Source organism: Protomyctophum bolini (assembly GCF_963924005.1).
Source record: "Protomyctophum bolini genome assembly, chromosome: 2".
NCBI lineage: Eukaryota > Metazoa > Chordata > Actinopteri > Myctophiformes > Myctophidae > Protomyctophum > Protomyctophum bolini.
Window position 1 is genome coordinate 25,541,880 of NC_137863.1, and position 17,250 is coordinate 25,559,129.

Below are 17,250 nucleotides of genomic sequence, written 5' to 3' on the forward strand. Positions count from 1 at the left end.
AACCTTTCCCCCGGAACCATGTAATGTTGTTCTCGGGAGTTCCGGAGAGGAGTCAGTGTAACCCCCACTGGATACATGTGAGGTAAACATTTATTCTGTGTTTATTATCATGTTAATTCAATAACACTTTGTTTGTTGTTTTATGTAGTTGGGGATTTTAAACGGTTTTCTGTTGGTATCGTGTTAACACGATTAACCTTTAGCCTAGCTGTTGTCTAATGTCTATTTAATTCCGTCTTGTGCCATACTGGAACATACTATTAATGTCCAAAATCTGCTTACCGGTGGTAACTATATCTATTAAATAATCAGTGTCATCAATGTTATGACGATAAAGAATTTTGTACCCACAACCCAGATTACAGTCGATTACAGTATTTCAATGAGATTTGATTGATTGATTGAATACTTTATTATATAGCACATTTAATGTCATACAAATAACAAATATACAGTACTATGCAAAAACATATAAACGGTTAGACATTTTTTTTAAAGAAATAACGTGTACATTAGGGAGGGGCACCTCAATGTAAAATTGGCTATTTCGTCCAAAAATGTTAATGTAAAATACAATATATTAGACAAATGGTCATCACAGTAATGCAAAGTAGTTTAATGTATTTAAACATGCATGGTAAAGGTAAATCATTATGAGACACTTGTTTATGCCCACAATTATATATACAGGTTTTGTTGCAATTTTATCAAATCTAGAAATATCAATTGTGTATACTTTTATGACAATTTACCAAATTGTAGTCTTTACATGCAGTATGATTGCTTTTAAATCTCTGATCATGTAAGTGTAAAAGAAAAAATAAATCAAAGTTGCATGAAATTGAAAAGTTAGAATATGGAGATAAGAGGTTTCTGCCCAACAGCAAAGCACTGTCTTTGTGTTTGTTGTCATGCAGACTGAGTCCCTACAGACAGACGGACAGACACAGAGGTTGTAGTTGGTTGCAGTCATGATGAGACGGCTGTACGTGGGCGGACTCGGCCACACCATCACCCAGAAGGACCTGAGGGAACGCTTTGGAAAGTTTGGAGAAGTGGAGGACGTGGAGGTCCGAACCAGGAGGGACGACCAGGGTAGGATGACAGGATCATTACTACACAGATGACAGGATCATTACTACACAGACCTGTGAGATCATCCCAGTCAAATTTACTGAGGCCGATTCTACAAATTAATTAAACTACTTTTTCATGCCAAGCACCCCCAAATTATGTATTTGGCCTTCATCTCAAAATATTTAGTTCCAGGGAACGAAATTGAATTACCCTAAATTATATTATATGGAGGTTTTTTGTTAAGGAATTGTTAAAAGGAACCGTTAAAGTGCCTTGCAGAGTTGTTCAGAGGGAATTGTTCAAGAACCAGACTCGTAAAAGATCCCAACACTACCTGTTCGATTAACTCATATCTGGCAACTGTATTAAATTGTCAAACTGGGCCTGTTGTGGTGATGGCGAGTGAACAGGAGCATTATTTGACATGTTCTAAACATGAGCAGGGATTTGGGGAGAGACGTTAGAGCTTGGGAGCTTGTGCGTGATCACATACTGTCATACTGCTTGTCAATGGAGTTTGAACTTTTTGTAACTTTCCTCTTCTACCCCGGATTTGAACCTGGTTTCCTGCGCAAGTTCTGAAATGCTTAACATTGAGCTAATAGAGCCTGCCTGCTTGCTCAGGGTATGAATTGAATTAACCTTCAGGTCAAAATTCGAGCCAGTCCTGTCTCTAGGTGAGACATGACCTTTGACACAATCTAAAAGTCTCAATAGAAGACCAGGGAGACAAAATACAACTACCCCAATGGTATACATGTTATATTGTAATCTTCCATACACATTGGACAAAATTACAATGTATTTGCGAACGCAGTGAGCACTAACTATGAGACCTAGCAGAACATGTCTGACTTGTCTGTGTGTCTGTGTGTCACGCTGTAACACCACCTGCCCGCCACCAGAGGGCTGCGTTCGCTTCCCGCGTTTGCGTGTCTTACTTGTCATTAAAAGGAAGTTACATAGTGCCACTTTAAATGAAGGAGGAGAACAACAGGAGAAGTATTTTCCTTACAAGCTACAATGATTTGCTCTTACAAAAATAGTTAATAAGAGTAGACCGAAAAGGAAAACGTCAGATATTGTATAGTAAGTATGAAGGAATTCTCTATAAATAAATGGGTTAATGGTAAATGGTAAATTTATATAGCACCTTTATCCAAGGCCCTTTACAGAGATTGTGCATTACATTCAAACATTCACACATTGATGCCGGAGGAAACCATGCAAGGCACCAATCTGCACATCAGGAGCAATTAGGGGTTCAGAGTCTTGCTCAAGGACACTTCGACACTAACTCTAGGGGAGCCCGGGTTCAAACTGGGAACCTTGGGGTTCCCATCCGGTCACTCTACCCCTGAGCCACTGCCGCCCGTATAATAATTAACCGGTGGTGAAAGTGGGCCTTGGGGCAAAATAAAAAACCTGGGAACAGCTGCAATAGATTATGCATGCATGCAGTAAATATGCAGTAAATATAGATTCTGGAAAATAAAAACAGTTCAATATGACTTTTCCAATATGCGGCAGGATTACACACACATCGCGGCCCTAGAGTGCTACATACAGCCCCTCCCCGTCGTACGAAGCCAACTCTTGTCGTGACAAATCATGACAACACACACAATATTTTGGACCAAACAAATAATTACAAAGAAGAAAAACATTTAAAAAAGTGTTGTAACCTGCCGTTTCTTTCTACTTTCTAATTCTTTGTTTGGCCCGAAAAATTGTGTGTGTTGTCATGATTTGTCACGACAAGAGTTGGCTTCGTACGACGCTTAAAAGGTCTTTAAATAAATACGTTTTGAAATGCCTATGGGAAAAATGCATTGGGATTCATTCCCTGGGCCACTCGTTGTTCTGAAAGGGGGAGGGACTGCGACGCTCTATTGAGCACCAACATTAGGACAAATCAAAGTTATCAAACGGCGAAAGTAGCCAATCTGCATGAGGAAATGCGACGCTCTCGTGGGGGAGTGGGGGCAGCACAAACATGCGTAGGGCAACGTAATAGTCAGCGGTGTCCCTGCTCCTATCCTCCACTCCACCAGCCTTGGTCCCAGCCTTAGGGCCGATTTATACTCCTATGCTGTTTGGAAATAGCCTTGTTTCCAGTCTGATTCACTGCGTTCTGTGAATTCGGATCCCGTTGTATTTTAACAATACAAATTCACGGAACGCAGCGAATCAGCCTGGAAAGACCGGATGCATTGGTTAATATCTGAATAGAAACCTACAGTAGATGATGTGGTTGACTATGGTCAGAAATAAATTAAATGCTATTGTGCTTCACAACTTTTATCTGCACTTTGGTTTATGTTATGTTACTATGAAAATGTATAAGCTTTTATTTGTACTTACAATGTTAAAACCTCAGAGAAATCTCTGTGGTTTTATGGTATTGAAAATGGTATTGAAAAACTATACTTTTCAATATATCCTATCAAAGTTTGAAATCCAGTATCGTGATCACAATACTAATGCTCAGAGGAGACTGAATTTGGACCTTCAGGCAGTACCACTTGTCAACCAATAGGTGTCCTACTATACCACATGATCTAAATTCTACAGCAGTAGTAACCCTTTTCATTTCAAGGCCCATTATTTATTCGTTATTTGAGCCACGGACCACTTTTTGATGACATTCAGACCCAAAACTAAAAAATATTTTGTTGTGCTTGATCAAAAAAAAATCTTCTACATTCTCTAATTGTGTAGACTCCTTGTAAATGAAGTAACAATAATTTAACCCTTGAGAGCGGAAAATGAAACCAAATGGACCTGTACGGGTCTGTTCTACAGAAATCTTCTCAACAGACTATAACTACAACCACGTCAAGTCTACAACCACTGCAGATGTGTTAGTTATATTGTATTATCCCATTTAGGCCTATGTAAATAAAGTTTATACAAATAAAATTTATTATTGGTGCTCAATATTTCATGTCAAGGACCCCCAAAATTATATGTAATTGGCCGCCGACCCCCATTTGAAAATATGTTGTTCCAGGGACCTCCCCAGAAGCAAAGATTTGAGTTAAAAACATTCCCTCTGAAAGAATATATATTCAAAGATTTGCGCCGCATTTAAAAAAATAGCAGACGTACAAGCCGCATTTTCAACAATAGCAGACCTACAAGCTCCTAGTGCGGCACTCGTGCCGCGATATGAGCTTGTAGATCTTTTATAGCTAAAGTATAACATAATGCTTAAAACACCAAAAGGGGTTCCCGCCCCAAAATGGGTTAACATACTTTTCCATACTGATTATTCACCCACAAAAAGTTACGGATTGCTTTAAGTGGATACAAAAAGTATACTTGACAGACAGTGACACTAATAAACATTGTGAATGAGTTACTGTATATTGTACATTGACTGTGTCTCTCTGCAGGAGTTCCATACAAGACCTTTGGTTACGTCAACATCACCATCACAGATGCAGAATTCAAAAGATGTAAGATATCTCCATTGTCATGTGACTTTTTTAATGACTTATCACTTATTATAATATGACATTTGAAATGCGTCGTTCAATTAGAGAAGATTACATACAATACAAGTTGTATTTGTTTGGAATTAGTATAGTATAAGAACACGCGTGCACACACACTGTGAAATACACTTTCTTTACATCGTTCTTAATCTTAGGGATGCACCAATTAATCAGCCGGACATTTATTTGAAGATTTATTTGTTTCCCTGGCAAAAAAAATGGGGTATCGGCCCAATCAGTGCATTCCTGGTCGTTCTTACTTAGTTTAGTTGTTATTGCTGTGATTGAATGTGAGTGTTTGTTTGTTTGTGTTGTTGTTCACAGGTACGAGTGTGTTGAATAAGGCTAAATGGAAAGGAGGAACATTGCAGATAGAAGCTGCCAAGGAGAGCTTCCTAGACAGGTTAGTATATTATGTACTGTATGTATACACACATACACACATAAAGCCTTTGGTGTATTATTATTTAACCAACTAAGACCACCTGTGTCATTTTAGATTTGAGCTATAAAAAAAGAAGAAAAGCAGATCATACTGTGTCACTTCGTGCCACACTATGAGCTTGTATTATAGTATCACGTGAAAATCTTTGAATATACATGTGTGTGTATATATATATATATATATATATATATATATATTTTTTTTTTCTTCTTTTTCTTTAAGCAAACATTTTGGACTCAAATCTTTGCTTCTGGATGGTCCCTGGAATTTTTTCTGAAAAACTTCAAATATGTATTCAAAATGGCACAATAAATTTATGTTGCTATATACTGCAACGACTACCCCAAAAGGGATTCCCGCCGTCTTGAAATGTAAAAAACTCCAAAGGGGTTCCCGTCCTAAATGGCTTGGTTAATGTGTGTATATTTCTGTTATATGAGGTCTGAATCTCTTAGGATGACATGCAGTATATCAGATGGTGTGTTGTTTGTCTCAGGCTAGCAGAAGAGAGGCAGGCCCTGTCAGAACAGATGCAGCAGCAGCCTTCAGACCCCAAGCAGCTGGTTCTGGAGTCACTGAAGAAGGCTGGGGTGGAGAACTTCCACATGAAGGCAGCCGTACCAGGAACTGAAGTACCAGGACATGAGGTCTCACTGCCAGGGGGTTTATATTGTAGCTTAGTAACAATAACTAAATAATGTAATTGCTAAGACATGAATGATGAGAATTAATTTTATCAGCTTGTGTTTCAGTTCCATTTTTGTCTGCTGCTCATTTATCTGTTTCATTTTATCCATTTCATCCCTTTCGATTCAACAAAATCTTCGAACACTTGTTTATCCTGTATGAGGTCTTATTTCTAATTGGTTAAAATTGGTAACCCAACATGAAGAGCTACCACTATTTAACACTTATTTTAACTGTGCATGTGTGGTGTGTGACAGGGCTCCTGGGTGGTCAGTAAGTTTGGGCGGGTCCTCCCCGTGGTCGAGCTGACGGTCCGCCGTGGGAACCGGAGCAAGACGGTGTCTTACGACCCGTCCAAACACTCCCACAACATCAAGAGACTGGAGACCCCTGACGAGACCCCCACCCCCGTCTCCATGCTCACCTGGGAGCTGACGGGAGGCGACGATGACATCAGCAAGAAGAGGCGGGGCGAGTTTCCTCCGTCCATTCCCTGGAGGCCCAAGAAGAGACGGACAGTGCCTGAGGACACGGCCGTGGACTCCACCCAATCTGCTGTGGACGATGCAGCTTGCAGGTAGACGTTGAGACTGATGAGACTGTTAAGGCCTATTCATAGTCCAGTTTTAGGTCATAAGGTGACCACCGAAAACTACAACATGACATCATGCCGCCGTGGTAAGCTTCACCACTCACCCAAACACATCTCTCTGTTGATACTGACCACCGTTTCGGTGGTCACCTTATTACCTATACGAAAACGAATAGGAATAGGCCTTTACGCGTTCAGATGACCTCCTGTTACTATAGAACAGTGGTTCTCAAAAGTACTCCTTGAGGGGGTTCCAGGGAGTCCTCAGCAAGATGAGGAATAGTTATACAGCCGCTATTTAAAAAATAAATATTCTCTTATGGGGGTATTGTTCTGATCCTAGGTCTGTGCTTCTCATTGTGGTTCTAGGCCCAGTGTTCCCACTGATCCAAGGTCCAAGGCCCCAGACATTCCCAGCACTCCTCTGCATAACGGAGACGGCAGAGCGGCAGCGAGGCGACCGAAGGCGGTGTGCGTGTTGAACGACGACGATTCAGATGAGGAGATCCGCAGGCTAGTGAAGAACCAACGCAGCTCCCAGGGTGCACTGGGGCAGGAAGTGGAAGAGGATGACCGTCTGGAAGTGGTTGGAGTAGACTTCCTGGACAATTCTGGCAGGTCCCGGCAGCAGCATAAGGGTACCTGTATTCTGTCACATTGGTTGTCCTGTCAAACGTTTTTATTTCAAGAAAGCTGACTTTACTATGCATTTCGTCACGGACCAGTGTACGAATGGAACCAAACCAGTCTAAACCAGCAGTACTAGAGGTTCCGGCAGGATAGAAAACCAACAGTACTAGAGGTCCTGGTAGGATAGAAAACTAGCAGTACTAGAGTAGAAAACTAGCAGTACTAGATGTCTCTGATTTGCTTAAATGCTTACATTTATGACTTACACTAAGCAAGGTAAACGCATCAAATTAAATGCAGACAGACAGTGTAGTGCCTCAATAAATTAGGATCACTGGTAAACCAATAACCTAGCATCATGTGTGACTGTGATTGTGGTTCCAGGTGTCATGGCTGATAAAGATGAGGACGACTATGACTCGGCAGACACTGATGAACTGCTGACCTCCAAGAGACCTCCAGCTCCTCACAGTGCCAGGGGGAGCGCAGGGAAGGCGGGGAACACAAAGGAGGTACAGGGAGAACGTCTGAAGAGCCTCAGCCAGGAGGAGAGGGCATCTGGAACGGACTCGCCTTCCTCAGAGTCTGAGAGAGAGGAGGAGGAGGAGGAGGAGGATGATGATCAAGATGCAAACAGTAGCTCTGACATAGACACTTCACAAGGAGAAAATGTCCAGAAGACTTCTGCTGCTGATGATTGTGGTGAAACTGATGATGATGATGATGACAGCAGTGATGATGACGATGATGACAGTGATGAAGGCGACAGTGAGTATGAGGCTCTCTTCTCAAACTGTCCCAGACTGGAGATCTCTCTGGCTGACCTGCAGCAGCTGGTTTCAGACTCACAAACGACTCTTCCCACAGTCCCCTCCACCACCCAGACAGGAAGTCCACCCACACCGAGTGCTTCCTCAACAACACAAGCAACAGAAACTCCACTTCCCAGCATCCCTTGTGCCAACACCAAGCCACCACGAGCCCCCAAAAAGGGAATCATGCCACACGAGATCCTGGCGGCCATCATGGAGAACAGCGATGATGACGGGCAAAAGGAAGTGAGGAAGAAGGTGACATGTCTCCCTGCTTTCCAGGGGACAAAGAAACTGTTGGAGAGAGTAGAGAAAGAGACGAAAGAGGAGAGAATAAACGAACCGAGACGGACTGGCTTAAACACGACAGAGTTACAGAACGCAGCAGTGACACTGAGGACAGAAACCTTTTCAAAACCAAAGGATACAGACACATCTTCAGAAACGCAGGACACAGAAACAGATGAGACGTCCTCAGAAACTGATGAGACGTCCTCAGAAACAGAGGAAATGGAAACATCTTCAAAACTACGGGAGACAAAGATGCCTTCAAAACCGCAGACTGCACAGTCCCTAAAACTACAGGAGACACAAATGTCCTCAAAAACAAAGCAGAAACAAATGTCCTCAAACCCACAGGAGATGGAGACAGAAAGCTCAGGGACGCAACACGTCACCAACCCGCTCTCGTCTCCGGAGAGAGAGCCGGATTCAAACCAGCAGTCGGTGACACGGGTCAACCACGAGACGAGCTCTGACTCGTCGTCGTCCAGTGAGGAAGAGGAGAGTTCGGTCAGAGTGGCTGAAGAGCCGGATGAAGAGAAGCAGAGGCAGTCCAACCTGAGGCGCCTGGCGGCCATGGAGCACAGAGTCCAACTGGTCGAACAGCACAAGAAGATCATTCAGGGAGCTCTGGGCAACGTGGTGACTACCTCTTCTCTCTCTCTCTGCTTACAGTAGGACTTATTTATATGCTGTTGCACGGCTGTGTCACTTGTTGACAAGAACAACTTGTCCAATACCATGCGATGACGTATCAGGCAGACGGTAGAAAGTAAATATAGGAATATAAATATTATGTATGAACTATTGAATAGATCAAAGTTGTTATTCCCTTCTTTGTGATCAACTTATAGTAGTATAGCAGCATATTTTCACACATATTTCGTTTGGCTGGCTCATCCATCCTTTCATTAAGTTTGGACTGTTTTTGGGTGAACTATACTCCTATGAGTCATACTTTGTCTCAGATGAAGACATAGCAGACCTACAAGCTCACTATGCGTCACAATGTGATGCGCACTGAGCTATGTTGAGCACGTGACACCGTTGTGCAGCAGAGCATAAATCAAGCTCCACGCTATGTTTTAACAGTGGCTACTCTGGGAGCTAGAAATCTCCTAGTGGGCATTCCTGCTGTCATTACCGTATGTAATGTAAACGTATCACTGTTCCACGTGGAGGGAAAACAAAGCAACACATGAATTTTATTGGCTATCGCCGGACGTTGTCGTCCAAAAGATCAAATATTTTCATGTTTTTGATCGACCTTCCTCCGCCCACTGTTCGACTATCGCCTCTTCGCCTGTTATCACCAGTAGTTGCCGGGTCCCATAGACAAATGACACACTTCCGGAAAATACGCCAGGCTGTCGCCCGCTGTTAAAATGTGCTGTAACTCTCTTTTCTTCTTCTTATCATTCTTATCATTATTGTGATGTTTCTATTAGGACACTCCAGCAGCTGGGAGCGGTAAACACATTGTCTTCGGCTCTGATGATGATGATGACGAAGTCAAACAGACCTCAGTGAAAAAAACCCTGCTTGTGGACAACCAATTAAACGACTCGGGGGATGATGATGCAATACGGGTATGTGGGTGTGGTTGATACATGTGTATACATGTTGTGTATGTACAAAATGATGTCATTCATCTATGCTATGTGTATCTACAATATCCAAAACTGTTCCATTTTTATCATTATTTAAAAAAAAGAAATGTAAATGAGTGAAAATAGCCAATGTGAAGCGCTGTGAGATTGTAGATTGGAAATTCTCACTACTTCTGTGTTACACTCTTGTGTGATAAAGTAGGGCATTTGGTTCCAATCGTAAATGGAACTAAACCGCCGCCCATTTGTACGCTCTCTGGCTTGCAGATCTATATAGGTCCACTTGGCAACTATTTTAATTGGGAATCCCTCAAGATCCCCTGGGGGTCCTCAGACCCCACTTTGAGAGCCAGTGAGCTACAGTATAACACTTGTTTTTCAAAGTCTAAAGACGATGGATAACATTGAGACAAAGCTTGACAACCCTCCCAAGTCCCAATGATGTTCTGGTGAACTTTACTAGTAACAATGAGTCTATTTATTTCCTGTAACTGTGTGTGCATGTGTAATGTCTTTCCAGAAGCCCTCAGGCTCTAAGCTGTTTGACAACAGTGATGATGAGGATGGTGATGATGAAGACAGCAGGTTTCAGATCAAACCTCAGTTTGAAGGCAAAGCTGGACAGAAGGTGAGACTCTACATAAGCTATTCATCACATGCTCTTATGCAGAGAGTGACTTTAAAAGGGTAAGATGACATGAACCCTAGTCAACAAACGACAGATTAAATGGTTACATAGAGTGCTGCAAAGTAACTAGGATACAGGTAAACATCAAATCTAAATACCATTCTTTACATTTGTGGTCAAGCAAGCAGTATACGTGCTATATATCTACTGTAAATAAGAACGTATGTGAAGTTGAACAAGTCGCCAACATAAATCTGCATAGACAACGAGGAGAGAGCAGTCCTTCAGCATGTTTTAGGAATATTAGCCAGGATGTTTTAATAGGAAAGGAAGTAGCCTACAGGCATTCTGTGTCCGCTGGTTTTACATCACAAATATATATATCAAATCATCACATTACATCAGTGTAAAATGAATTGTGACTGAGAACAGTGTAGTGTGAGCTGATGGACAAGTTGTTTGGTTGATCCATAACTGGTGTTGTGTCATGTTTGTAGCTGATGGCGCTTCAGTCTCGATTCGGTACGGACCAGCGTTTCCAGATGGGCTCACACTTCCTGGAGAGTGATGAAGAAGAGGGAGAGGAAGGTCCAGGTGAGGAAATGCTTCATCAGCTACTGTTATGTTCACACTAAACGCATACTAGTAAAACCATAGAAGACTGCTTGTGGCCCGGAGGGTTGGCTCAACCGTCTGGGCACCTAGGCTGCCAAGCCAACCGGACAGTGTGCGGCGAGTTCGACTCCCGAGCCCGACGGCCTTTGCCGCATATCACTCCCCATCTCTCTCCCCCTTTCCTTTCTGTTCCCTATCAATAGAGGCATAAAAAGCCCCAAAAATGACTGGTCAGCTCTCAGTACAACAGTAGATTACTGTGGTTGTATTATTATAATTTTTGTACTTAATTGAGTCAATCACATGTACAATTCCTTGTAAGATAAATACAATTTCTCTCCACATTTCCTTTTCCAATGCCAATGTATCTGATCCACAAGCTCTCAGTGCGTCGCCTTGCGACATGTTTTTAGCTTGCATATCTGCTATTTCTGACGATTGTTCACCCAGAATAGGGCTGTTGCGCTTCAAGTGTTCTCTTGACCAATATATATTGCCCAAGCCAATATCTGGGTGTGGCTCTGTGGGTTGGTTTATTTTTGTGAAGGTGTATTCTGTGGTTCTTCAGGGAGTCAGAAGGAAGGGGAGAAAGGGGATTTGGCTGAAGAGAAGAGCAAGAATCTCACCATCCTACAGAGTGTTCTGAACATCAACCTGGACACACATACCACCACACACACACCCAGCAAGGCCAAGACTTTCAGGTAATACACACAAACACACACAAGACTCAACTCAACTCAACTTTATTTATAAAGCACATTTAAAACAACCATAGCTGCCACAAAGTACTGTACAGTACATAGGTAAAAGACCAACAAGACAAACGCATTCAGATAACACACTTTCTAAATGTGGTGTGTGTGTGTGTGTGTGTGTGTGTGTGTGTGTGTGTGTGTGTGTGTGTGTGTGTGTGTGTGTGTGTGTGTGTGTGTGTGTGTGTGTGTGTGTGTGTGTGTGTGTGTGTGTGTGTGTGTGTGTGTGTGTGTGTGTGTGTGCAGAGATGTGTTACATTATGATCCCAGCAGACAAGAACACGTCGCCTTCGAGACAAAAACAGAAGAACAACCCAAGGAGAGGTAGAACATACTCCTTATCTCTCTATCTTCCGAAATGAGGTTTAAATAGTTCAGGTTTTCAGAGGTGTAATGTAATACAATCATTTGTAATGAATTTCAGAGGTTAAAGAGATTTAATAATTACGATGGTTTGCATTTTGGTCATATTGTTTTCCAAATGGTCCACTCCTCACCGAAACGGCTATTTTTGAACAAATTATTTCATCAATGGGGCGTGGCATGGAGGTGATCAACCTGTGGCACTGTTGTGGTGTTATGGAAGCCCAGGTTTGCTTTGATAACAGCTGTAAGTTAATTTGTATTGTTGAGTCTTATGTCTCACACCTTCCTCTTGACAATTCAACCTAGATTCTCTGTGGGGTTCAGGTCAGGCCAGTTGGCTGGTCAGTTAAGTAATACCATGGTCAGTACACCAATTATTACTAGTTTGGGCACTGTGGGCAGGTGCCAAATCGAGCTGGAAAGGAAAATCGGCATCTCCATAAAGCTTGTCAACATACTGAAGCACAAAGTACTCTTGATAGATGGCTATGTTGACTGCAGATGACATGGCACCCAAAATCATCACTGACAGTGAAAACTTCACACTGGAGTCAACACAGACATCTACCACTACCACTACTAGGATTTTTTGATTTTCATGAGCTGTAAATGAATGATTAAAACAAAAATAGGTTTGAAATACTTTGGCACAATATTCTATTTTTTGAGAAGGAGCTGTATGCTTGGCATGAACGGCCCTTACTAGAGTTTAACTGAGTTTTGATGAGGTTTCATGATATCCAACGGCTAATGGAGTATTTTGAGGCTTAATGGAGTCTGCCAGAGTTTAATCAGGTTTATTGGAGTCATCAGAGTTTAATTTGTGTCCTTCAGTAAAGCCTCCAGGAAGAAGAAGAGGGAGGAAGCATCTCAGCTTCCAGAGGTGTCCACAGAGATCTACTACGACGTCTCCGTGGACCTGAAGGCTGCCTTCGGTCTTACAGACCACAAGGCGGATGAGAAGAGCCACGACCCAGGAGAGGGGATTGAGAGTCTGGGCTGGGACAAGATGGAGGAGGAGGAGAAGGAGGAAGAGCAGAGTGGCGAAGGACCGAGGACAGAGACGGACGTCCTGATGTCCACCTACATGACCTCTGACCTCGCTGCAGGACAACAGGACGAGGGCCTGGGCTTCAAGTTCTCCTTCTTCTCAGACGACGCCCAACTGGAAAGCAAGCAGGAAACGGGTAAAGACTATCTATCCTATAACATTGGTGGACATGTTGAACAGGGTGACATGCAGCTCAGACGTTAAAGAGCAGGTTTGTGAGCTGAAGGTTGCTGGTTCTGTTCTCCTCCATGCATCTGCAATCTCAGTAGCTGCGCTTTGTGAATTTCTAAAAGAATTGCAGAAAGTCATTGCGACTGTGTTCACAAGAGCTGTAGTTTGTGAATCCTGTTCAGGGCCCCTGGACAAAATATCAATGCCTTTTACTGTGTAGTTAGTTACAGGATCAAATCACACCCACAGTCATTATGCATATTCACCATGTCTCTACAGAACAAACTGTAGTATTTTTGTGAATGACCAAAGACTTTAAATGCTACAGTAAAACCACCTGACTTCCCAAGCAAACGGCTGTGTTTGTTTGGCAGTTGGGCAAAATATTTAGTTAAAAACCGTTTCTGCTGTTGTACCAGAGTGTATCCAGCAGGTGGCAGCCTGGGCCTGGAGAATGAAGGGAAGCTGTTGGTTGAATGGAAAACAGATGTCAGTACACACAGACATATTGATCATGGGTGATCCCGGGCCCATCTTGTCAAAATGTTTTGTACACTTATTATCAATATTACTAATGGTTTAAATACTGTATCTAATCTGGTCATTGTTATCCTATCTGGGTTTTTTTAATAGGATATCACGATAGGACTTCAAATCAGCTCGATTACGGTTAAGGAATGATTACATTTTGTGAAAATAACAAAGGCTTTAGATCAGCTATTGTCACTATTTTTGCACGCCACCATTTGATAACAAAGTATAATACAGTATAATCAGAATGATCAATTTAGTCGATTAAAAAAAGGTTGTTCTGTGGTTGATTTAAGTAAGCTTTGCTCAGCAAAGCTATCTCCTGTTTCTGTTTTCCTGGACCTGACGCTAGTACAGTATGTTGCAGTGCCATACCCCAATGCAACCCTTGATGCCGAGTACCAAGCAGGAAGGGAGGCATTTGGTCCTATTTGGTTTTATAATAAGTGTGTGTGTGTGCGTGTGCGTGTGCGTGTGCGTGTGCGTGTGCGTGTGCGTGTGCGTGTGCGTGTGCGTGTGTGTGTGTGTGTGTGTGTGTCTCTGTCTGTCTGTCTGTCTGTGCATACAGAGTACAGTGTGGAAGCTCTCCATGGACCCAAAGTGTCATGGCAAACAGACCCTCGTTTCCAAGACAGCAGCTCTGATGAAGAGGAGGAGCAACGTGACGAAGAAGAGGAGGAGAGCGGAGAGACCACCATAGAGTACAATTACATCATTACTTTTACCAAACATTTAATGGTGTTTTATTTATATAATTATGTAATATACCAAACATTTACTGGTGTTTTATTTATATGTAGTACTTTAGATTCATGCAAATGTAAAGTGCATTATAAATAATATCCATAATTAATATTATATCTTTATATAACGGTAGTAGCATGAATCAAATCAATACTTCAAGTTAAAATTGAGACTGCAACTTTAATTCCATATTGTAAGCCATGTTTGAGTAACCTGTTTGAATAGCTATCCCTGTGCAGACCTGTCACCCCATTGGCTAGCTGGTTTATGTTAAAAGAGGAAAGATCAAATGTGATACAGCAGAGAATTAGACAACTCAAAGCAGCTTAATATTCAGTGTGGAAAAATTATCAACGTCTTGACCACAAAGTGGTAGACCTGATGAGAAGTGCAAATAGGCTACGCTCTAGAAACAGGAAGTGTGGTTTGAGAAAATGATTTAACAGTTTCATCAAATCATGTAGAAAATATCAGTGAGCGATACTATATTTAACTGAACCTCAGTATAAATGCTATTGCAATAAAGCACTAAAGCTATTTTACATTACATTAGGGGTGGCAGTGGCTCCCGGGCTCCCCCAGAGTTAGTGTCAAAGTGTCCTTGAGCAAGACTCTCAACGCCTAATTGCTCCTGTTGTGCAGATTGGTGCCTTTGGATAAAAGCGCTATATAAATGCACCGTTTACCATTTTATTTTACATCATTATGTATTACACTACTATGATATTATTAAGGTATCGGTGGTTTTCAAACATTTTTATGTCAAGGATCTTTTTGTGTAGAAACAGGAACTGTTTTTGGTTCCTCCCCTTTCTTAGTCCACTGCCTCCTCGGTTCTTCTGTTCTTTGTTTATTCCTACTAATAACAACACTGTTTAAAGTAGTGGTACAGCGGAATCTGTCTTCAGAGATTAGAACATCTTGTGTACCACAAGATTTGTGTTCACGTTTTTTCAAGATCTTTTTTTTTAAATAGCTGCAGATACAGTATATGGTAAAAGTAGTTAAGCTGACAGGGGAGTTCTAATTCCAGAAGCTAATGGACTGCTGTTATGCTAATGTCATTTGTAAATGATTATTTTGTGTCAAATGATTGATTTTGGTCATAAGTAGCCGTTAATAAGAGGGGCTGCTTCAACCTGAATGAGATTATTCGGTATGTTTCTGTATATTACTTGTGTTTATCGATTTTATATTTACTTAATTCTATATTGTGTGTGTGCGTGTGTAGGCCTCAAACTCCAGTTAAGAAAGATTTCTTCTTCTTTTGTGCTGATGACTACAGACTGACCGGTAAGACACACGCATACTGTACTGTACACACACACACACACACACGCACGCGCGCGCACACACACACGCACACATGCACACGCATATATATAAACGCATGCAAACACATAAACAATACACACACAAACATAAACACAATGCTAAGACTATTTTTGTGCAGCCAAACTGATCATTATAATTTATGAGCATTACTGTCGGGTGGAAATCTTGAAAATGTCAAAGTGTTACTTTTCAGGTTTGTCACACGCTCTTTGTTAATACTTTTCATTGGTTGCATATTTATGAAACACACAGACAGGCTTAGCCATTTTCAAATTTACTTAAAAACTAAAAAATTGCAGAAAAATATTGTAAGATTCGATATTTTTTCTGTGTTTGTGCGACACTGTAGCATGACAAAGTGTTGCATTCATTTACAAAAAAACTGAATGTAAAATAAGCCCTTATCGTTCTATAATCTCCTTCTCTCCTCTCCCCTATCATCCTTCTCTCTCCTCTCCTTCTCTTATCTCCTCTCCTCTAACAGAGGGGCCCAGGTTATTCTGTCGTTCCTCTGAGCTTGGGGAGCAACAGGAGGCATGGGAGGAGAAGAGGAATTCTCTCATCCAGGTAGGCTATCCACAGTTTCTGTTGATCTTCTGCTGTTGGTGTGGAATGATAATAAGGTTTATACATGCCAGTAAAATACACATTTGCAAGCCTGTTTCTTGTGTGTTTTACTGGTATAATGGATGATATATATTGAAAATATTCGTTCGATTAACCTACATGAGCAAGACGAATTATTATGGTTAGATGTTCTAAATGTCTGAGTCGAGTCAATATATTTTTGGTTAATTGCCCTACGTGCGTGCGTGTGTGTGCAGGACTACCGTAAGAAACATAGAGAAGCCCGGAAGAAAGTCAACTTTTCTCACAGAAGCTGAAGACGCACAACCACTCTTCTACAGTTGGACACTGGGAGCTGCCCTGTACAGGTGGTCAGGAGGTACAACACACATACAAAGGTTTTCAACCTGAACTGTACAACTACAGTTTGTTGCTGTTGGTTACTGGGAGCTGACCAGTACAGCCACAGTCTTCTACAGGGACGGTTATGATAACTATTTTACTTTAATTTGTCTTCTCATAATTTCGATTTTTGCTTTTGATAAAAAATGTCAGGCCTCAAACATTCTGTATGCTAGATATGCTGTAAAGCTGAACTGAAATAATAAATGTAAATTAAACGCTCATGAAATATCATGTCATTTCTCTGATGAATCAACATGTTTCTAACGATTGTCTGTCTGTCCTAAACATAATACTGTCCTACAAAAATGACAAAGAAGTTGGATTTGGTTAATGTGCCCCAGTGTCACACAACACAAGGTTAATGTGCCCCCAGTGTCACAACACAATCAACATGCAGTATTGCGTGGCAAGGCGTGCAATGATGTATATCAAGCCCTTTTACAATTT

The 17,250-nt window shown here is 41.7% G+C and overlaps 1 protein-coding gene across 2 annotated transcripts; it reads left to right on the plus strand.

Annotated features, from left to right (window-relative positions):
* The first annotated feature begins 31 nt into the window (after window positions 1-31).
* Window positions 32-17,056, plus strand: nol8 (nucleolar protein 8). Of its 2 annotated transcripts, none has more exons than XM_080780796.1 (18): window positions 32-82; window positions 918-1,095; window positions 4,476-4,538; window positions 4,902-4,980; window positions 5,519-5,669; window positions 5,967-6,286; window positions 6,671-6,939; window positions 7,316-8,667; window positions 9,474-9,614; window positions 10,156-10,263; window positions 10,761-10,857; window positions 11,447-11,582; window positions 11,880-11,957; window positions 12,834-13,186; window positions 14,321-14,453; window positions 15,728-15,789; window positions 16,316-16,398; window positions 16,656-17,056. In XM_080780796.1, exons 2-18 carry the CDS (start codon window positions 972-974, stop codon window positions 16,713-16,715), a joined length of 3,609 nt encoding a protein of 1,202 aa, XP_080636922.1. In that variant the 5' UTR covers window positions 32-82; window positions 918-971; the 3' UTR covers window positions 16,716-17,056. The 2 variants fall into 2 exon arrangements, with proteins under 2 accessions (XP_080636922.1, XP_080636923.1); XM_080780797.1 differs by having other exon boundaries at window positions 6,677-6,939.
* The last annotated feature ends 194 nt before the right edge of the window (window positions 17,057-17,250 follow it).